Genomic DNA, 15,561 nt, shown 5'->3' with positions numbered 1-15,561 from the left:
TTTAGGTCTACACTCCCCAAATGAATACTTCATACTTTTTCTTGTGTCCTCCCCACCCCAAAGTAATTGCTAACCTAGAGCACCTGACAACACCTAGCAAATGCTTACTGCCTCAAATCTGTGGAGGCTGGTGATGGATGTTTAAGCAAGAAACTACTCATGCATCTTTATTCAGCACTTACACTGCTTGTTCTTCAATTGCCCATCATCACTTGATTCAAAACTGTGATTATTCATTCACGGAGCATTTACTGAGCTTCCACTATGAGGAAGTCACTGTGTTAGGTGCTCTGGAGGATATACAAAGATGTATAAGACGCCTCCTCTGATTTCTATTGTAATTACTGGCATATGATTCATTCAGCAATTAATCATGTACTGCCCTGTGATGCGTCTTAGACTATCTAGAATGTGTTCTTTAAATCCTTCTATGCTATGTGACTTTTTACTTATGAATGTCTTCAGTAAATAGTTATTGAATGTCTATGATGTGACAAGCACTGTCCTAGCAGCTGGGACCGATATAAACAAATAGTAGTACAGTACTTTGTTGGCTGCCATCAACAAAGGTCAGAATGTAGTACAGAAGAGGAAATGGGACTATGGTAGTTATGACATAAATGCAACTGGAATCCTGAAGAAGGGATGCTCAACTTCCTGAGGGCAGCATGCAAGTTTTCACTAAAGAGGTCATTCATTTAGCCCTGTAAAATGAGTAACAAAGTTTGTCCATTCGTTTCCTTTCTAGGCAAAGGGAAATCAATCTAAAAAAGAGTGGATATATGTTTATGTATAACTGATTCACTTTGCTGTAAGCAGAAACTAACACAACATTGTAAATCAACTGTACTCCAATAAGAAAAAAAAAAAGAGCAAAGGCACAGAGGTATAAAAGAACCTGGTATATTTGGGAAATATAGGGCTATAGCCTGAGGTAGAAGAGATCAGTGGGAGGTGAAGCTGAGGAGATAAATTGGGATCCGATTCTGCAGCTGCCTGTTAACAGGAGTATACTTTAGGATTTTTTTTTTTCCTGATTACACATGTAGCACATACGTGCAAATATTTGTATGCATGTGCAATGTTAATGGTTTGAGTCATAATCTTTCAGATTGTTTTCTATGGGTAGACTAATATCATTCAAAATGGAATCATACTCTATATTTTCAAGTGTTTTCATTTAAAATTATCTCTCGGCTATCATTCCATGCCAGTACATACAAGTCTATTTCATTTCTTCTTCTTTTTTTAATTTATTTAATTTTTTGGCTGCGTTGGGTCTTCATTGCTGCGTGCCGGCTTTCTGTAGTTGCGGTGAGCAGGGGCTACTCTTCATTGCGGTGTGCGGGTTTCTCATTGCGGTGGCTTCTCTTATTGCGAAGCACAGGCTCTAGGCGTGCGGGCTTCAGTAGTTGTGGCACAAGGGCTCAGTAATTGTGGGTCACAGGCACTAGAGCACAGGCTCAGTAGTTGTGGCGCACGGGCTTAGTTACTCTGCGGCATGTGGGATCTTCCCGAACCAGGGCTCGAACCCGTGTCCCCTGCGTTGGCAGGCAGATTCTTAACCACTGCACCACCAGGGGCTTCCAGGGAAGCCCCTCTATTTCATTTCTTAAAATGACTGTATGGATGGTAGTCCATGAGTAGTAAGAAAGACTGATTCTGGAACCAGATGCTTGGATCCAGTCCTTCAGCAACCACTTAAACCCCCCATCCCCCCGGGCTTCAGCGATCATTGCTGTAAAATGAACATAACTCACAGTGCCTGTTGCATAAGGATTGAGTCAATACGTGTGAAGTACTCAGAATAGTGCCTGGCAGATGAAAATCTTAGCTGTGATTCCTTGATTTATGTAAACAATATTCAAGGAGTGTTTTAAGCAAGAGAGTGATATAATCAGGTTTCTTTTTAGAAGACTCACTGGCACCTGTTGGGGAGGATAAACAGGGAGGGAGGATTGGTGATAGGGATCCTGGTAGGAGGCTGCTGTAATACATAGTGAGTGAGGTGTAGAAGACTGGCTATTACTGGCAGAGGAGAGGAAAAATAAATTCTTGATTCATTTCTAAGATAACAAACGCTAGAACTTGTTGCCTGCTGATGGCTGAGAGATGGAGACAATCCGACTCCAGTTTCCAGAGTTTTGGCTTAGAGAGGACTGTGTAGATGGTGGTGCCATATTCATGTATATATTTAACAAATACCTTCTGAGTTTCCACTATGGGCCTGACACAGTTCTAGTATATGTCAGTGAACAGGATCTCTGCTTAGGAGAAAAGCTTAGATTCTAAGAGGTGTTTATATCTGTGCACTGGAGACCCAACAAACAATAAATAAATAAACGAACAAGAATTTCAACAAGATTGAAATAAATATTCAGTAAATATTCACTGACTTTAAGACACTCATCCAACCCGATACCAGTTTAACAATCTCCCTTAATGACGATTATAGAGCTGGTGATTCATTCCCGGCGAGAGCCGAGCTCCTTGTGAGGGCTACTTGATCCGACCCCACCGAGAGGCGGTAGGTCAGACCATTACCCGACTTCCCAGCCGAGGAAAATGAGGCCAGGAAGAGTAAAGCGTTTTGACCTAGGTTGCACAAGTTGAATGGAGGCGGCTTAGGCCCTGCGATGCGGGCCAGGCACCCGCGAGGGGCGCGAGGCCGGGGCCACTGTGAGCGCCGCCTCTCCCGCGACCCAGGGGCGGCCGGCGGGAGGGCCGGGCCCTCGCGCGGTCCTCCGGAGCTGCGGGGGTCGCCCCTCTCGGGCGGGGCGGCCGGCGGCGGTTGCGGCCCCGCATCGCGAGGCACTTCCGGCGCGTGCCGGGGTGGCCGGATGACGTGGCTGAGTCAGAGGAAGAGGCAAGGAGGCGCCGGGGGGCGGGGAAGGCTCCGGAGCGGGCGGTGACGGCGGCGGCGCGGAGGAGCCAAAGGCTGGGCCCGGGCCCCCGTGCGTCTGTCCGCGCCCCGTGGATGCGAATCGGCTGCGGCGGAGGCGGCGGCAGCAGCGGCGGCGGAGGAGGAGTCGGTGGGCCAGCGCCGGGCCGGTGGGAGCGCGGAGGATGAGGCCGCTGCCGGGCGCTCCCGGCGTGGCGGCGGCCGCCGCGCTGTTGCTGCTGCTGCTGCTGCCCCGGGCCCGAGCGGACGAGCACGAGCACACGGTGAGAATTGCTCCCGGCCGGCGCGGCCGCTACCGCCCTCTCCCCCGGCCCACCGCCTCGGCGGGCCCGGCGCGGCCTGGAGGGCCCAGCGGCCCGCCGAGCCCCGCGGCCGCCCGAGGGCGCCTTCCGGTTGGGCCTGGCGGAGCAGGAACCCCGGGAGCGGGGAGGAGCCCTTTCCGTGCGCTCCCGGGACAGGACTCCGCTCCCTAAGTGCCTGGGCCTCCTTCCCCAACCCGGATCTAAATGGTGCCGCACCCCTGGGTCCAGGGGCCCTGGGAGACGGGAAAGAAGCGGGGTCTGAGGGTCGGGGCTCACTTGGCCGCGGGAGTGGGGGCCGCAGGCAGCCAGGCTTGGAGCTGGTGCCCCCCAGGAAAGGGAGCAGCGCCCGGGCTGCTGGGGACTACGACACGGCGGAAGATGTATGCACCACGTATTACCCGTCTTACAGTAACCAGGAAATACCCACCACTTTATGGTGCTCACCGGCCTTTTTCTTCCCCCTCCTGCCCAAACCGGATCATAATCCTGGCGTGGGGACCGCCTTGATAAACTTGGGGTGAAGAGCACTTTACACGTGTACAGGCACTCAGCCACACGCACCCGCCTGCGAGGCCTTTCTTGTAACTTTCTCTTCACCCTCTTCTGGCCCCTAGATGAGGCTCCCATTCCGGTGGTCTCTAACTAGGCGGCTTCTGACTGTGAGGGGTCTTGAGTTTCCCAGTCCTCTTGTCTGGCTGGGAACGCTCCCTTTTGCATTTGGCCTAAAATTGATTGGCTGTTTATTTAATTGGCATTTTCCACATCAAAGCTTGGATGTTACCGACTCCTCTAGTGACTTTCACTTAGGGATGCAAGTCGGTGGCTTTCTGAAAGGTAGATCTGAGCAGGGCAGTAAAGTCATGTAAATTAGAGGGTGCTTGTGAGTAGTTGTGTTTTTAGACCTTAACTAATTAATGATACGATTTTGCATGAGAGGTTGTGTGGTACTAAATCTGCAAGTCTCCTGTCATTCCTGACAAGTGAGAAAATGAAGCAACCAGACTTCTTTTCTCTAGTTGGTAGGTTAGCTGGGCTCTTATTTTAGCTAACAACAGTTCTAAACTTATGGCGTTTGTACCTTCAGTCACAGCCAGAAACTTCTTACCTGTATATTTTTTAAGGGACACAGTCCTGAGCTGGTGACATGTTTTTGTGCTGTATTTGTGACTTTTCACCTTAAGATAATTTTGTTCACTGGTTAAACAGTTAAAAACACTTTCTTGTTTTTTCCGTCAAGTAACTTGTCTCAAAGTGTAAGAAGTGTTCATTTCCAATGGGCATTCTTTTAGCCAGTGGTTACTAATATTTTTCCAAGTTTTTTGAACACTTAAGGAAAGTTGCTGTGTAAAACTCAGAATTGTCTCAAGTATAGTTCCACCATACAGGCATATAAGGTTAAGAGTAGTATTTTACTTTTTTATCTCGTGTTTTATATAAACTGCTGTAATAGGGAAAAGTACGTATTAATTAAAATTTCACAAATTGGAGGTGAATAAAAAGGTCTTAGATTAATTTACAGATTTAAAATGTAAACGCCAATTTCATTGAAATTTTATTGCCAGGAACATTAAAAAATATTTTTAACATCTTTATGGAGTGTAATTGCTTTACAATGGTGTGTTAGTTTCTGCTTTAACATTTAAATTTTTGAAGCCAGAAATTGAATATGAAATATTGGATAAAAGGTTTTTGAGAGAATATGACACGTATGAGAGAATTGTTGGACAAAAAAATTTAGAATCCATTTTATTTCAGTCATGTTTACATTGAACTGCCCTCACTTGGTTACCTATTATTTTAAAAATTATAGGAAGAATAGCATTAAGATATAACTAAAAAATTTGTCATTCATATATTTTTTGGCTGTTAGCCAAAATATTTTATTTCTTACAAGTTTCTTGAAAATATTTCTTGAAAACTAGGCATTCACCTCAAGCAGATAATAATACTGAAAAAGCTATGGTCAAGTGAATTTTTTTTCCACCAAGAAGGCAGAAGTAGCTAATGAAGACAGAATGATACTGAAGGAGGAGAAAAATTGTCAAGGGAAGGTTGCTGAGTGTTTAATAAATACTTGTAGAATTGGATTATTAATTAAAGAACAATCTTTAGAAGTTAAAGTTTGCCCTTTAGATTAACTTTTTATGAAGACAGTTTCCAGATAGAAATAATAGCTAATAGGGCTTTTGTAGCAATATGTGGTAGGCACCGTTCTAAGTACTTTATATGTATTAACTCATATTTTAAACATACATTGATAATCTTGTGAGTGGTCTTATGTCCTTTGAATGGATGAGGAAACGGATGCCAGAGAAGTTAAGTAACTTGCCTGGGACCACACAACCAGTACAGGTAGAGGTAGGATTTGAACTCAGGCAAACTGAATTATAGTCTTCTACGCTGTCATAGGATATGCTCTACGGCCTTTTATCCTAAAAATAGGATAGTAATACACTTGGCATTAAATTGAATAATTCTCTGTATTGATAGTATTTTTAAGTGCTTAAATGTTTGGGTAAGTTTAGCTCCATAGTGGGTTGTTACTGAAGGTGTGTTTGGGTTAGCATTAAAGAGGGACAGGGCTGCAGTGGGCATGTGACCCTTGCAGTCGCTTAATGTGTGTAAGACATAAAGACTGCTTGGTTTAATGCTCTGCTGTCACCATTTGAAATTCTTAATACTTTCTGCATTTTCATTGTGTGCTGGGCCCCACAAATTCTATAGCTGGTCCTAAGAAGGAGCAGCTGACTACTTCATGCAGTTCCAGAAAGCCCTTGATTTCTCTTACTTTACCTACTGAATTAGGATTCAGCTGACCATTTGACTCATATGGCATTTTTTATGTGCTTATTTATCCAACGCTCTTAATATTCTCAGAAGAATAATGAGAAGGGAATGTGCTGCTGACTTCTAGAGTATATACACATGTAGAAATATAAAAATGGGTTCCTTTCAGTTTTTAAAAGTTGAATCATATATGAATTACAGAACATACTGGTTTTGGTTATTTTTTTTAATTAATTAATTAATTTTTGGCTGCGTTGGGTCTTCGTTGCTGCGCACGGGCTTTCTCTGGTTGCGGTGAGCGGGGGCTACTGTTGGTTGTGGGGCGCGGGCTTTTCACTGCGGTGGCTTCTCTTGTTGCAGAACACGGGCTCTAGGCGCATGGGCTTCAGTAGTTGTGGCACACAGGCTCAGTAGTTGTGGTTCGCAGGCTCAGTAGTTGTGGCACACGGGTTTAGTTTCTCCTCAGTAGTGGGATCTTCCCGGACCAGGGCTCGAACCCGTGTCCCCTGCATTGGCAGGCGGATTCTTAACCACTGTGCCACCAGGGAAGTCCCAAATTTACTGTTTTAAATAAAAAAGAACACTTTCATGAAAGACAGGCTCTTAATAGGTGATTGAAGGATCATAAAAAGAACACTTTAGAGTGAGTGAAAGATGTATAGGGTATGGCTTATGGTTATTTGGTTTTCTGACAGTTGGAGCACTTGGAAACGTCTAGAGTTAGATTATCATGTCTCCTAAGATTCCAGAGGACTCCATTAAAAGGATTGCAAATTGAGAATCATAGAATTTTAGAACTGGAAAGACTCGAGACCATTGAATTCAACACACTCATTTTCCTAATGGCCTGAAGAGGCCCAGTGGCTGGCCCAGGGCCACAGAAAGAGTCTGAGCTACCTGATTTCTAGTCGTTTTTTCTACCTGTCTTGAACATATAATTTCCATAGTAATACTATGTAAAAATGTCAGCACCAAAAAAACAGTAAGCAGTGGCACAGGAATCTTAAAAGCATTTTATGGTTTACACTGGAGCCTTGAATTTTTTTTGGCTCTGTTTCCTCAAGGTCACAAAATCAAAAATTTGTTTTTCTGCGTCTGTTACATACCAGGCTCTGTGCTTGGCACAGCAACTGGTATTTAATCAGTGCTTGTTGAGTGACTTGAGTAATTAGGGATCTACCAGGAATAAGAATATGCAGTGTGGGAAGCATGATAACCCTACCGCTTAAAGTAGTGAACAAATGCAGACGATTGTTCATTTAAGATGCATAGTCTTGGGGATGCCTGTTGTGATTTACCTAGGTTAAAACCCCATTTCTTTGTGGCCCGTTGTATCTCTGGTAGGTAATGTTGAAAGGACCCGATCTGTGCCTAGGATAGCCTACTCTGAACCTTTGCCATAAGCACTATTACACTACTGGCTAAAAAAAAGGTGTTTTGTTTGCTTTACTTAGGCAATGAAGCCTTTAGTCTTTGTCTCTGTCAGGAGTATGGCACTAGTAAAACATATGTGAAGATTTATAAAGAGGATGAGCTGTTAGCTACAAGTGAATTTGTGAGTGCTTTAATATGGATCTAGTTTTAGGAAGTGTCATAATTCATTGTCCTATTTTCAGCTGTACTCTATGGTAGACTAAACGTTTATTTAGGTACAAAGCTATTTTGAGAGGGAGAGAGCAGTTATCTCAAGAGACTATCCAAAAATACACTGATAATTTATATGTATTAGAATTCTGATGTATGTGTTTTAAATAATTAAAAGACATTGAAATTATGATTTCTGAAATATTTTTCTGAATTGGAGTTTGCTTTCTCAGATATATATTTTAAAGTAAGCATATATCTTTCCCCTCATCCCATAAAAATGATGGCATTTGGGTGCTTAGTCTGAGCCCTCAGTCCTTTGCCTGTCTACATAAATTCTGATTTCTTTATTGGGATTTTACACGAGAAATTCAGTAACATTATCTCCTGAAGTGTTTCTTCTGAGAAAAAGTAATTCACGATCTCTATCAAGGAGGGAAACTTACGTACCTACACTTACCCAGCACATAAACAGTATTTAAATGAGAGATCCAACATTGGTGACTTCTTGAGAATGAAGGTCATTCCTTTTGAGATCAGAGGACAAGGAGCTTCTTAGGAAGGTTTTTTTCCTTAGTGCAGATTAAAGGCTCAAATAGAAAAGTTGTTCAGCATTCTGCACTTCCTTAGGTGTTTTGTACAGCTGTATTTTTCCCATATTCCTTCATTTAGTTTTTGCTCTTCAGTTAATGAAGCTGACTAGGGATTAGCAAAAAATGTAGTCCTAAGCTTGTAAATGTGATACTAATTAGTTAGAATGATCTTGGACAAATTATTTAACATCTCTATTTAGTTTGTTTGAATTTGTAAAATGGGGGAAGTAATAGGACTTGTCTTACAGAGCTTTGAGAGATTAAATGTTTATATAAAGACCTTAGAACTATGCCCAGCGCATGGTATGTGCTTGTTAAGTTTTGGCTAATAATGATACTCTCCCAAAAGACGGTAAGCACGTGCATGTTAGTGATTGGTCAGTTAAAGTTTGACCTGAGGATTGGAGAAAGGAGGATTTGGGCAGTTCTGAAGGATAAGTAGAAATCGGCCAGGTGGGTAGGAGGAGGGCATTATAGACTTGGGGGAATGACGTAAGAAACAAGGTGGAGCAGGAAAGGAAAGGAAGACAGTGTTATAAGCCATTTTGGCTGGAGTGGCCAGCGTAGAAGTTGAGTGTAACAGTGAAACTTCTGAGAACTGGAAACGAATGGAACAGTGAAGTGAGGAATGCAGGTAGTCTGAATTGGCCTCCTGTCCTTTGGCTGCTTCCCAGGGAGGCCTCATGGAAGGAGCCACCCCCATGCTCAGGGATCTCCTGATCCACTGCTGTGCCTGTTTGATTTGTTTTCTCCCCTTCTTCTGGTTACACTCTGCAGGTAAGTTATAAAATTCCATCTTTCTCCGTGTCATTGGCAACTCAGAGTTTTTCTGAGGAAAGTATCTAAAAAGAGCTTGCTAGGACGTTGTGGAATGTTTTGAAAGCAAATTAGACTAGCCTTTCAGCCAAGGGTGGAGGGAAGAGCCTTACCTGTTGCTGTCTTCCCACTGAGTTGGGGGAGTCCAGGGACTTTCCTGGCAGCTTAGGGAAAGGAAAGGCTTTTCTCCTTAAAAAGTTTCTTCCATTTGGTATTTTCTAATTTCATGATATTTTAAGACACGTTTTCTCTCTTGAAAAAGAACTCTTCCCTTGACGTCTTGGGAACACTTATTCTCAGGGATAAATGAGAACTATAATGAAAAGTAAACATTTTTTTTTTTTTTGCGGTACGCGGGCCTCTCACTGTTGTGGCCTCTCCTGTTGCGGAGCACAGGTTCTGGACGCGCAGGCTCAGCAGCCATGGCTCACGAGCCCAGCCGCTCCGCGGCATGTGGGATCTTCCCGGACCGGGGCACGAACCCGTGTCCCCTGTATCGGCAGGTGGACTCTCAACCACTGCACCACCAGGGAAGCCCCAAAAGTAAACATTTTAAGTTCATGAAATCTGATTGTGGTCTGCATAAGGAGCAATAGAAAAGAAAAGAAAAACAGTTTTAGCCTTAATATTCACCCTAATCTGTGTGTATTTGTGTATGTGTATATATATGTTTGTGTCTATGTTACATATATATATATATATATATATTTTTTTTCTTTCTAATCCCTATTTCAGTCCTCTTCCCAGAAGGAATCCTAGGCTAAAGAATGGTACATACACACACACACACACACACACACAAAAGAATGGTACACATTTTGTTATAGTATAGTTTGCATCATGTTGTCAGATTTTTACTACCCTATCAAGGTTTCATGAATGTTTAAAATGAGTGACTTCAGAACGTGTAGTTTTACACATACTGTGACCCTTAAATTATTTAGTCCTGTGTTTCAGTATGTATGAAATAAATGAATGCTCTGTTTTAACAAGTATTTATGTTCAAGTTTTTGTCTGTTTTTAAAGGAATATGAGTATTAGGATTTATAGAGAAAGTGTTTTTGTGTTTATTTTCACGAGTTACATTTATAAAAATTCTGCAGAATAGGTCCTTTCTTTCAGTGTGGTAATCCTAAATGGATGCATATGGTTACCTCGCCTTCCTTATTTCTCTCAAAGGATACTATCTCAGTCAGTGCACATACTTCAAACTTCTTTCACTAAGTTGCTAATAAACTTTCATTTCAGCATTTCTTCAGTGTTTTTTCATCATATTCAATACTTTTTGTGTACATGATACTATGCCAAGAGCTTTCTACTCAGTGAACGGGTTTCAATTCTAATACCAGCCCTGTTCAGTGGATAGTGATTGGTTTAGAGAACCGTTTTGAGAATTCTTACGTTATATCCCTATCTATATCTATATATCTATACCTATACCTATGTCTGTGCAGAAAGGAGTACCTTGATTGATTAGTGCAGTGTAACCTTGAACATTGGATGGAAGAGTGGTGGCATACGTATATTTGTCAACCCCCTAAAGTGACAAGAGTAGTTATGAATGGGTATCTATGTATAACATTCAGACCTTTGATTGGTTCCTTCATACATGAAGGTTATCTACAGTTGTTTTTCTGAATTCACTTGAAACAGCTTATGATTTTCTGTATTGTTATTCATCCTGACCCTTCTCTGCCAAAGCAGAATTAATCATTTTTATTGTTGCTACAATAGCCCTTTTTACCTTAATTGTAATACTTATTTCTTCATTGTTAATCATTTACTTGTCTGGCTCCACTATGGATTGTGAACTACTTAAAGGAAAGGACAGTATGTTATTTATCTTTATAACCTTAACACCTAATGCTGTGCATGGTACATGTCTCATGTATTCAAAAAGTCAGGTCGTTTTTTATTTCCTTGATGAGGTACCTGGATAATGTCTTATGAACAATGAGACGTTTATTAGGTTTGAAGGTGAGGTGATTAGATCTAAGTCCTACTATGGTGGTGGTATGAATCAAAAGAGGCAGATGCTTTGGATAAGAGTAGACAAGTCAGTGTTTTTTGGAATGCAGGGGGGCTTGGGGTTTGAGTCGCCATGACTGAGAGGATTGTACCATTAGAAAAACAAAGTTTGGGGGGTTAGGTTTGGGTGGGATGAGTTTGGTTTTGGAGATGCTGGATTTTGATGGAAAATGTTTATTCATTTTATATGGAAGACTGGAGGTAATGTTTGGTAGTTGGGCTAGTTGGATAGGTTCCTCTGTTACGTGCTCGACAGCACCCTACGTTATTATAATTGCTTGTTCAGTGTCCATCTTTCCCTTTAGGCTCTAAGCTCCAGTGTGTCAGGGAATGTGTCTTGTTCAAAGCTGTATCCTCAACAAACACAATTATTGGCGCATGGTAGGCACTCAGTAAATAATTGTTCAATGATTTAATTTCTGCACTGTTAGTTGACTTAAGCTGCAACTGTTAGTTGTCTTTAATTTGTATTGCTAATTAGGAATACTAGTTTTAAAACTACTCAGGTAACTGCTTTTCGTAGAATCATTGGAATTTTAGACTTGAGGAGATCTTAGAAATCTTTGGCACTTGCCCCCCGTTGGACCCTGGAAAGGTGACGTCACCTACCCAAAGTCATCAGACCACACTCCAGGTTTAGCTACATATAGTATTCACTGATGGGTAAAGCCATAATATTTATTCAAGGAAATTTGCATGCAGTACCTGTCTTTCAGGCTGATAAAGGGAAAGATAGAATGATGACTTGAATGGGCTGTGGAGATTTCGTAGTATGGCTTTTTCTTCCGCTTGTTTAGTCATTTCTCTCCTCTCTAGTAGTTTGATCAATGGCTGTGGGGAAAAAAGGAGATGAAATTTTATTTGTGCTTGCTGACAGCATTAGGTTTTTGGAGTTTCTAGTGATTAACATGAGGTTCTGGATAAGCTATTGATTTTGTTTCCTCCTTCCTTGTCCACGTTAGCATGGTGAATCATGTTGGTTTTAGGTTCATCGTTATTTGATAGTGTAAATATTAATTATAAACATGTTCTTATAGGTTATTGGGTTTTGTTTAAACAGTATCTTCTGTAAAACAAAGTTTGGAAAACGTGAATCTGCTTGAGACTACAATCAGAGGATATAATTTTAAAATTCACCAAATTGCTTTTTTTTTTTTTTTTTTTTTTTTGCGGTACGCAGGCCTCACACTGTTGTGGCCTCTCCCGTGGCGGAGCACAGGCTCCGGACGCGCAGGCTCAGCGGCCATGGCTCACGGGCCCAGCTGCTCCGCGGCATATGGGATCTTCCCGGACCGGGGCACGAACCCGTGTCCCCTGCATCGGCAGGTGGACTCTCAACCACTGCGCCACCAGGGAAGTCCCGAATTTCATTTTTAATGTGTAGACATTGACCATCCTTTTGAAACAAGCTTCCAGCATTTTATTTTAGAGCTTCCCAAACTGAGATAGTACATTTCTGTTTAGAACAAATAACAAATATTCCCTTAATTTGAATTAGATTTTTAAAAAACATATTCTTACTTGCTTTTTTTTTGGTTTCAGTATCAAGATAAAGAGGAAGTTGTCTTATGGATGAATACTGTTGGGCCCTACCATAATCGCCAAGAGACATACAAGTACTTTTCACTTCCATTCTGTGTGGGGTCAAAAAAAAGCATCAGTCACTACCATGAAACTCTGGGAGAAGCACTTCAAGGAGTTGAATTGGAATTTAGTGGTCTGGATATTAAATTCAAAGGTACGTAAACCTTAATAGTCCTTATGATAAAAGTTAGATCGTAGACCGGGGTTTCTCAACTTTGGCACTATTGACATTGGGGCCAGATTATTATTTTTTTTTGTGGGGGCTGTCCTGTACAGGGTGGGACATTTAGCGGAGTCCCTGGCCTGCACCCACTAGATGCCAGTAGCACTCTCCAGTTGTGACAACTGAAAAGTCTGTAAACATTGCTACTTGCCCTTGGTTGAGAACCACTGCTCTAGACCCTAAATGTGTTTTAATCTCCAAGTTAAGTGTATTACGTGTAGAAAAGTATATTAGTAACTAACAAAGATTTAATTTGAATATTTATAAAATAATAAAATAAATGATTGTTCATAAAATTACATTTCCTTAACATATTTATTTCTGAAAAGTGTTTTCTAGTAAATCCTTTAAGGATTGGACATAATGTGGTCAGGGAAAGCCTTCATAGATTCCTAATGAGGTAATCTCCAGAGGAGTGGGGATGTAATGGGCTATATGGATACTTAAAAATTATGTGTAAAGCCTCAAATTCAGACTTGTACCATTGGCTCAATGTGTTTATCAGTGTTGTATTAATTTATCTTCAGTACCTGTTAGATTGTGTGGTTTAAAATTTTAAGTCAAGGACTTGTTAAAATTGGAAAAATATCCTCCTTATCTATTTATTATGCAGGTATCTTCTTTGTTATCAGTTCCTTTGAGTGTGTTTAGATTTTTTATTTTTCTCTGTGAAGTTTGTCAGTGTGTATTTCCTGCATGGACGTTTTTAACCTGGTAAGCAGAAGCTTGAATAATTGAATTTTTGGAGGATCTTTGATTAGGTGTCTTGATTTTTTTTTTTTTTTTTTGCTGTACGCGGGCCTCTCACTGTTGTGGCCTCTCCCGTTGCGGAGCACAGGCTCCGGACGCGCAGGCTCAGCGGCCATGGCTCACGGCCCAGCCGCTCCGTGGCATGTGGGATCTTCCCGGACCGGGGCACAAACCCGTGTCCCCTGCATCGGCAGGCAGACTGTCAACCACTGCGCCACCAGGGAAGCCCCAGGTGTCTTGATTTTTGAATAGAGCATGGATCTTATAATCAGAAGCTTTGAATTTCAATTCTATTTCTTTTACTCTATTGATTTTAGTAAAGTTGTTTACTCCAATTTTGATTTCATTGTCTACATGTATAAAATGAATAGTAACTGACCTCTGATATTTTTAGGCTTTTGGGAGGAGAATGTGAAATGAGATATTTTAAAGATAATATTTTGAAGATAATGTTTAATTTTGATTTGTTAAATTCTATTCTTGTTTTTAGGATTTTTTTTCTTACTGTTGTTGAAAATAGGTATACATATTTACATTTTTTCCCATGTATTATTTCTTGGGGCTTAATTATAAAATTAAGTTGTAAATTTAAACCACAGTGGCATGGCTTATAACTTTATGAATTATTGTAAACATGCCCTGAGGCTTGTTTTAATTTAATGAGGTGATTTAAATATTTAATTACAGGTAAGGAGAAAAGTTAGACTAGAGTATGTGATCTTTGGGAACCTCAATACTACATTTATTCACATACTCTCTCCTTTTCCATATTTGGTACACATTTCTAGTTTATTAAAAAGGAACCAGAGAGAAAACAGGCAAAAACCCCAAGTCCTACTTTGCTGCTGTGGACAGATTTCATCACTTGTTGCAATCCTCACTCTTATTTACTAAAGAAGAGTACTCATTCAGCTGTCTTAACCATTCTTTTATTAGTTTCTTGAGGCTGAGATGGAAAGATTATTTAGATAGAGGGGTATGGTTTTCATGGGCTATAAAAGTGGGATTTATTTTCCTTTCAGACTAAACACCTTTAGATGAAAAGAATCAGAACTGGCCAGATGTTACTCCCTAAGAGTCGGCGGTTCCTTGGAGTCTTGTCAACTCTACACTCCATCATGGATATGCTGCTAAAGAAGCTGCCACGTTAAGTGGTCCAGATGCAATAGTAAATGCTGATTAGATTTCTCTTTCTGTTGTAGACCCTTGATTACCCCGTTCAAAGATAAAGTTGATCGTGCTTTGAAAAGTGTTTTGTGAGGTTTCCTGGTTGTTCTTTATAGTATCATAAAATTTTAAAGGTGGGATGCACCTTAGCGATTGTGTCATCTGATTTCCTGTTAGGGAGGCCGAAAGATGAATTACCCAAGGCGTACCACAGCATGCTAATGCTGTGTGGAAACTTGAACCCTCTGTCCCTGTGTAAACTGTAGAAATATTTATATTGTTAATCTTTCATCCCTTAAGTATTTGATTTTTAAAGGTTCTTCTGAAGGCATATTCAAGTAAGAAAATAAAATTTTGGAAATATTGTGAAACTAGGAAAAACTATACATACACATACGCACTTAAATATGTGCATACACACAAACACACAACTTTTTTTTTTTTAACCTAGTAGATTCTGTCAGGCTAAACGGATTGTTATGGTTTTGTAAAATGAAAGTCACTAAATAGACTATTTTAGGGAACTAGCAATAGTTTTGAGTCTAATGTAGGATGCCTCAAAAGCTCCCTTTTGAGGTTTTATGCACAACTTTGTTTTTTTCTTCCTAAAAGTTTTTATACTATCGCTAGACAAAATGCTGCATTGAGAACATTTAGACAAAATTAAATGAAAAGGGCAGACTTAAATTGGATATCTTTCAACCAGACCTGAAATCATTACCCTATAATTTTCAAGGGTACCTCCTAGAATATTGCCATTGTGGAGTGGAAAGAACATGTGTTTTAGAGTCAGAGAGACTTGATGCATCTCAGCTCTGCCTCTGC

At 41.1% G+C, this 15,561-nt stretch overlaps 1 protein-coding gene across 7 annotated transcripts in view; it reads left to right on the top strand.

Moving 5' to 3' along the window:
* The first annotated feature begins 2,911 nt into the window (after positions 1-2,911).
* TM9SF3 (transmembrane 9 superfamily member 3) overlaps positions 2,912-15,561 on the top strand; it is a 76,702-nt gene continuing 64,052 nt past the window's right edge. For 2 of the 7 annotated variants that reach the window (XM_089897965.1, XM_089897963.1), the window contains exons 1-2: positions 2,912-3,165; positions 12,555-12,750. In XM_089897965.1, the coding sequence (XP_089754091.1) occupies positions 3,067-3,165; positions 12,555-12,750 (295 nt within the window). In that variant the 5' untranslated portion in view covers positions 2,912-3,066. The remainder of the gene's footprint in view (positions 3,166-12,554; positions 12,751-15,561) is intronic. The other 5 variants (XM_089897964.1, XM_089897960.1, XM_089897962.1 and 2 more) reach the window with 3 other exon arrangements.

The sequence above is a fragment of the Delphinapterus leucas genome, chromosome 16 (genome assembly GCF_059928025.1).
Source record: "Delphinapterus leucas isolate spDelLeu-1000000601 "Yukka" chromosome 16, BTC_Dleu_Yukka2, whole genome shotgun sequence".
Classification (NCBI taxonomy): Eukaryota; Metazoa; Chordata; class Mammalia; order Artiodactyla; family Monodontidae; genus Delphinapterus; species Delphinapterus leucas.
The sequence above is the reverse complement of the archived record's forward strand: the minus strand, read 5'-3'. Positions and strand labels throughout refer to the sequence as shown.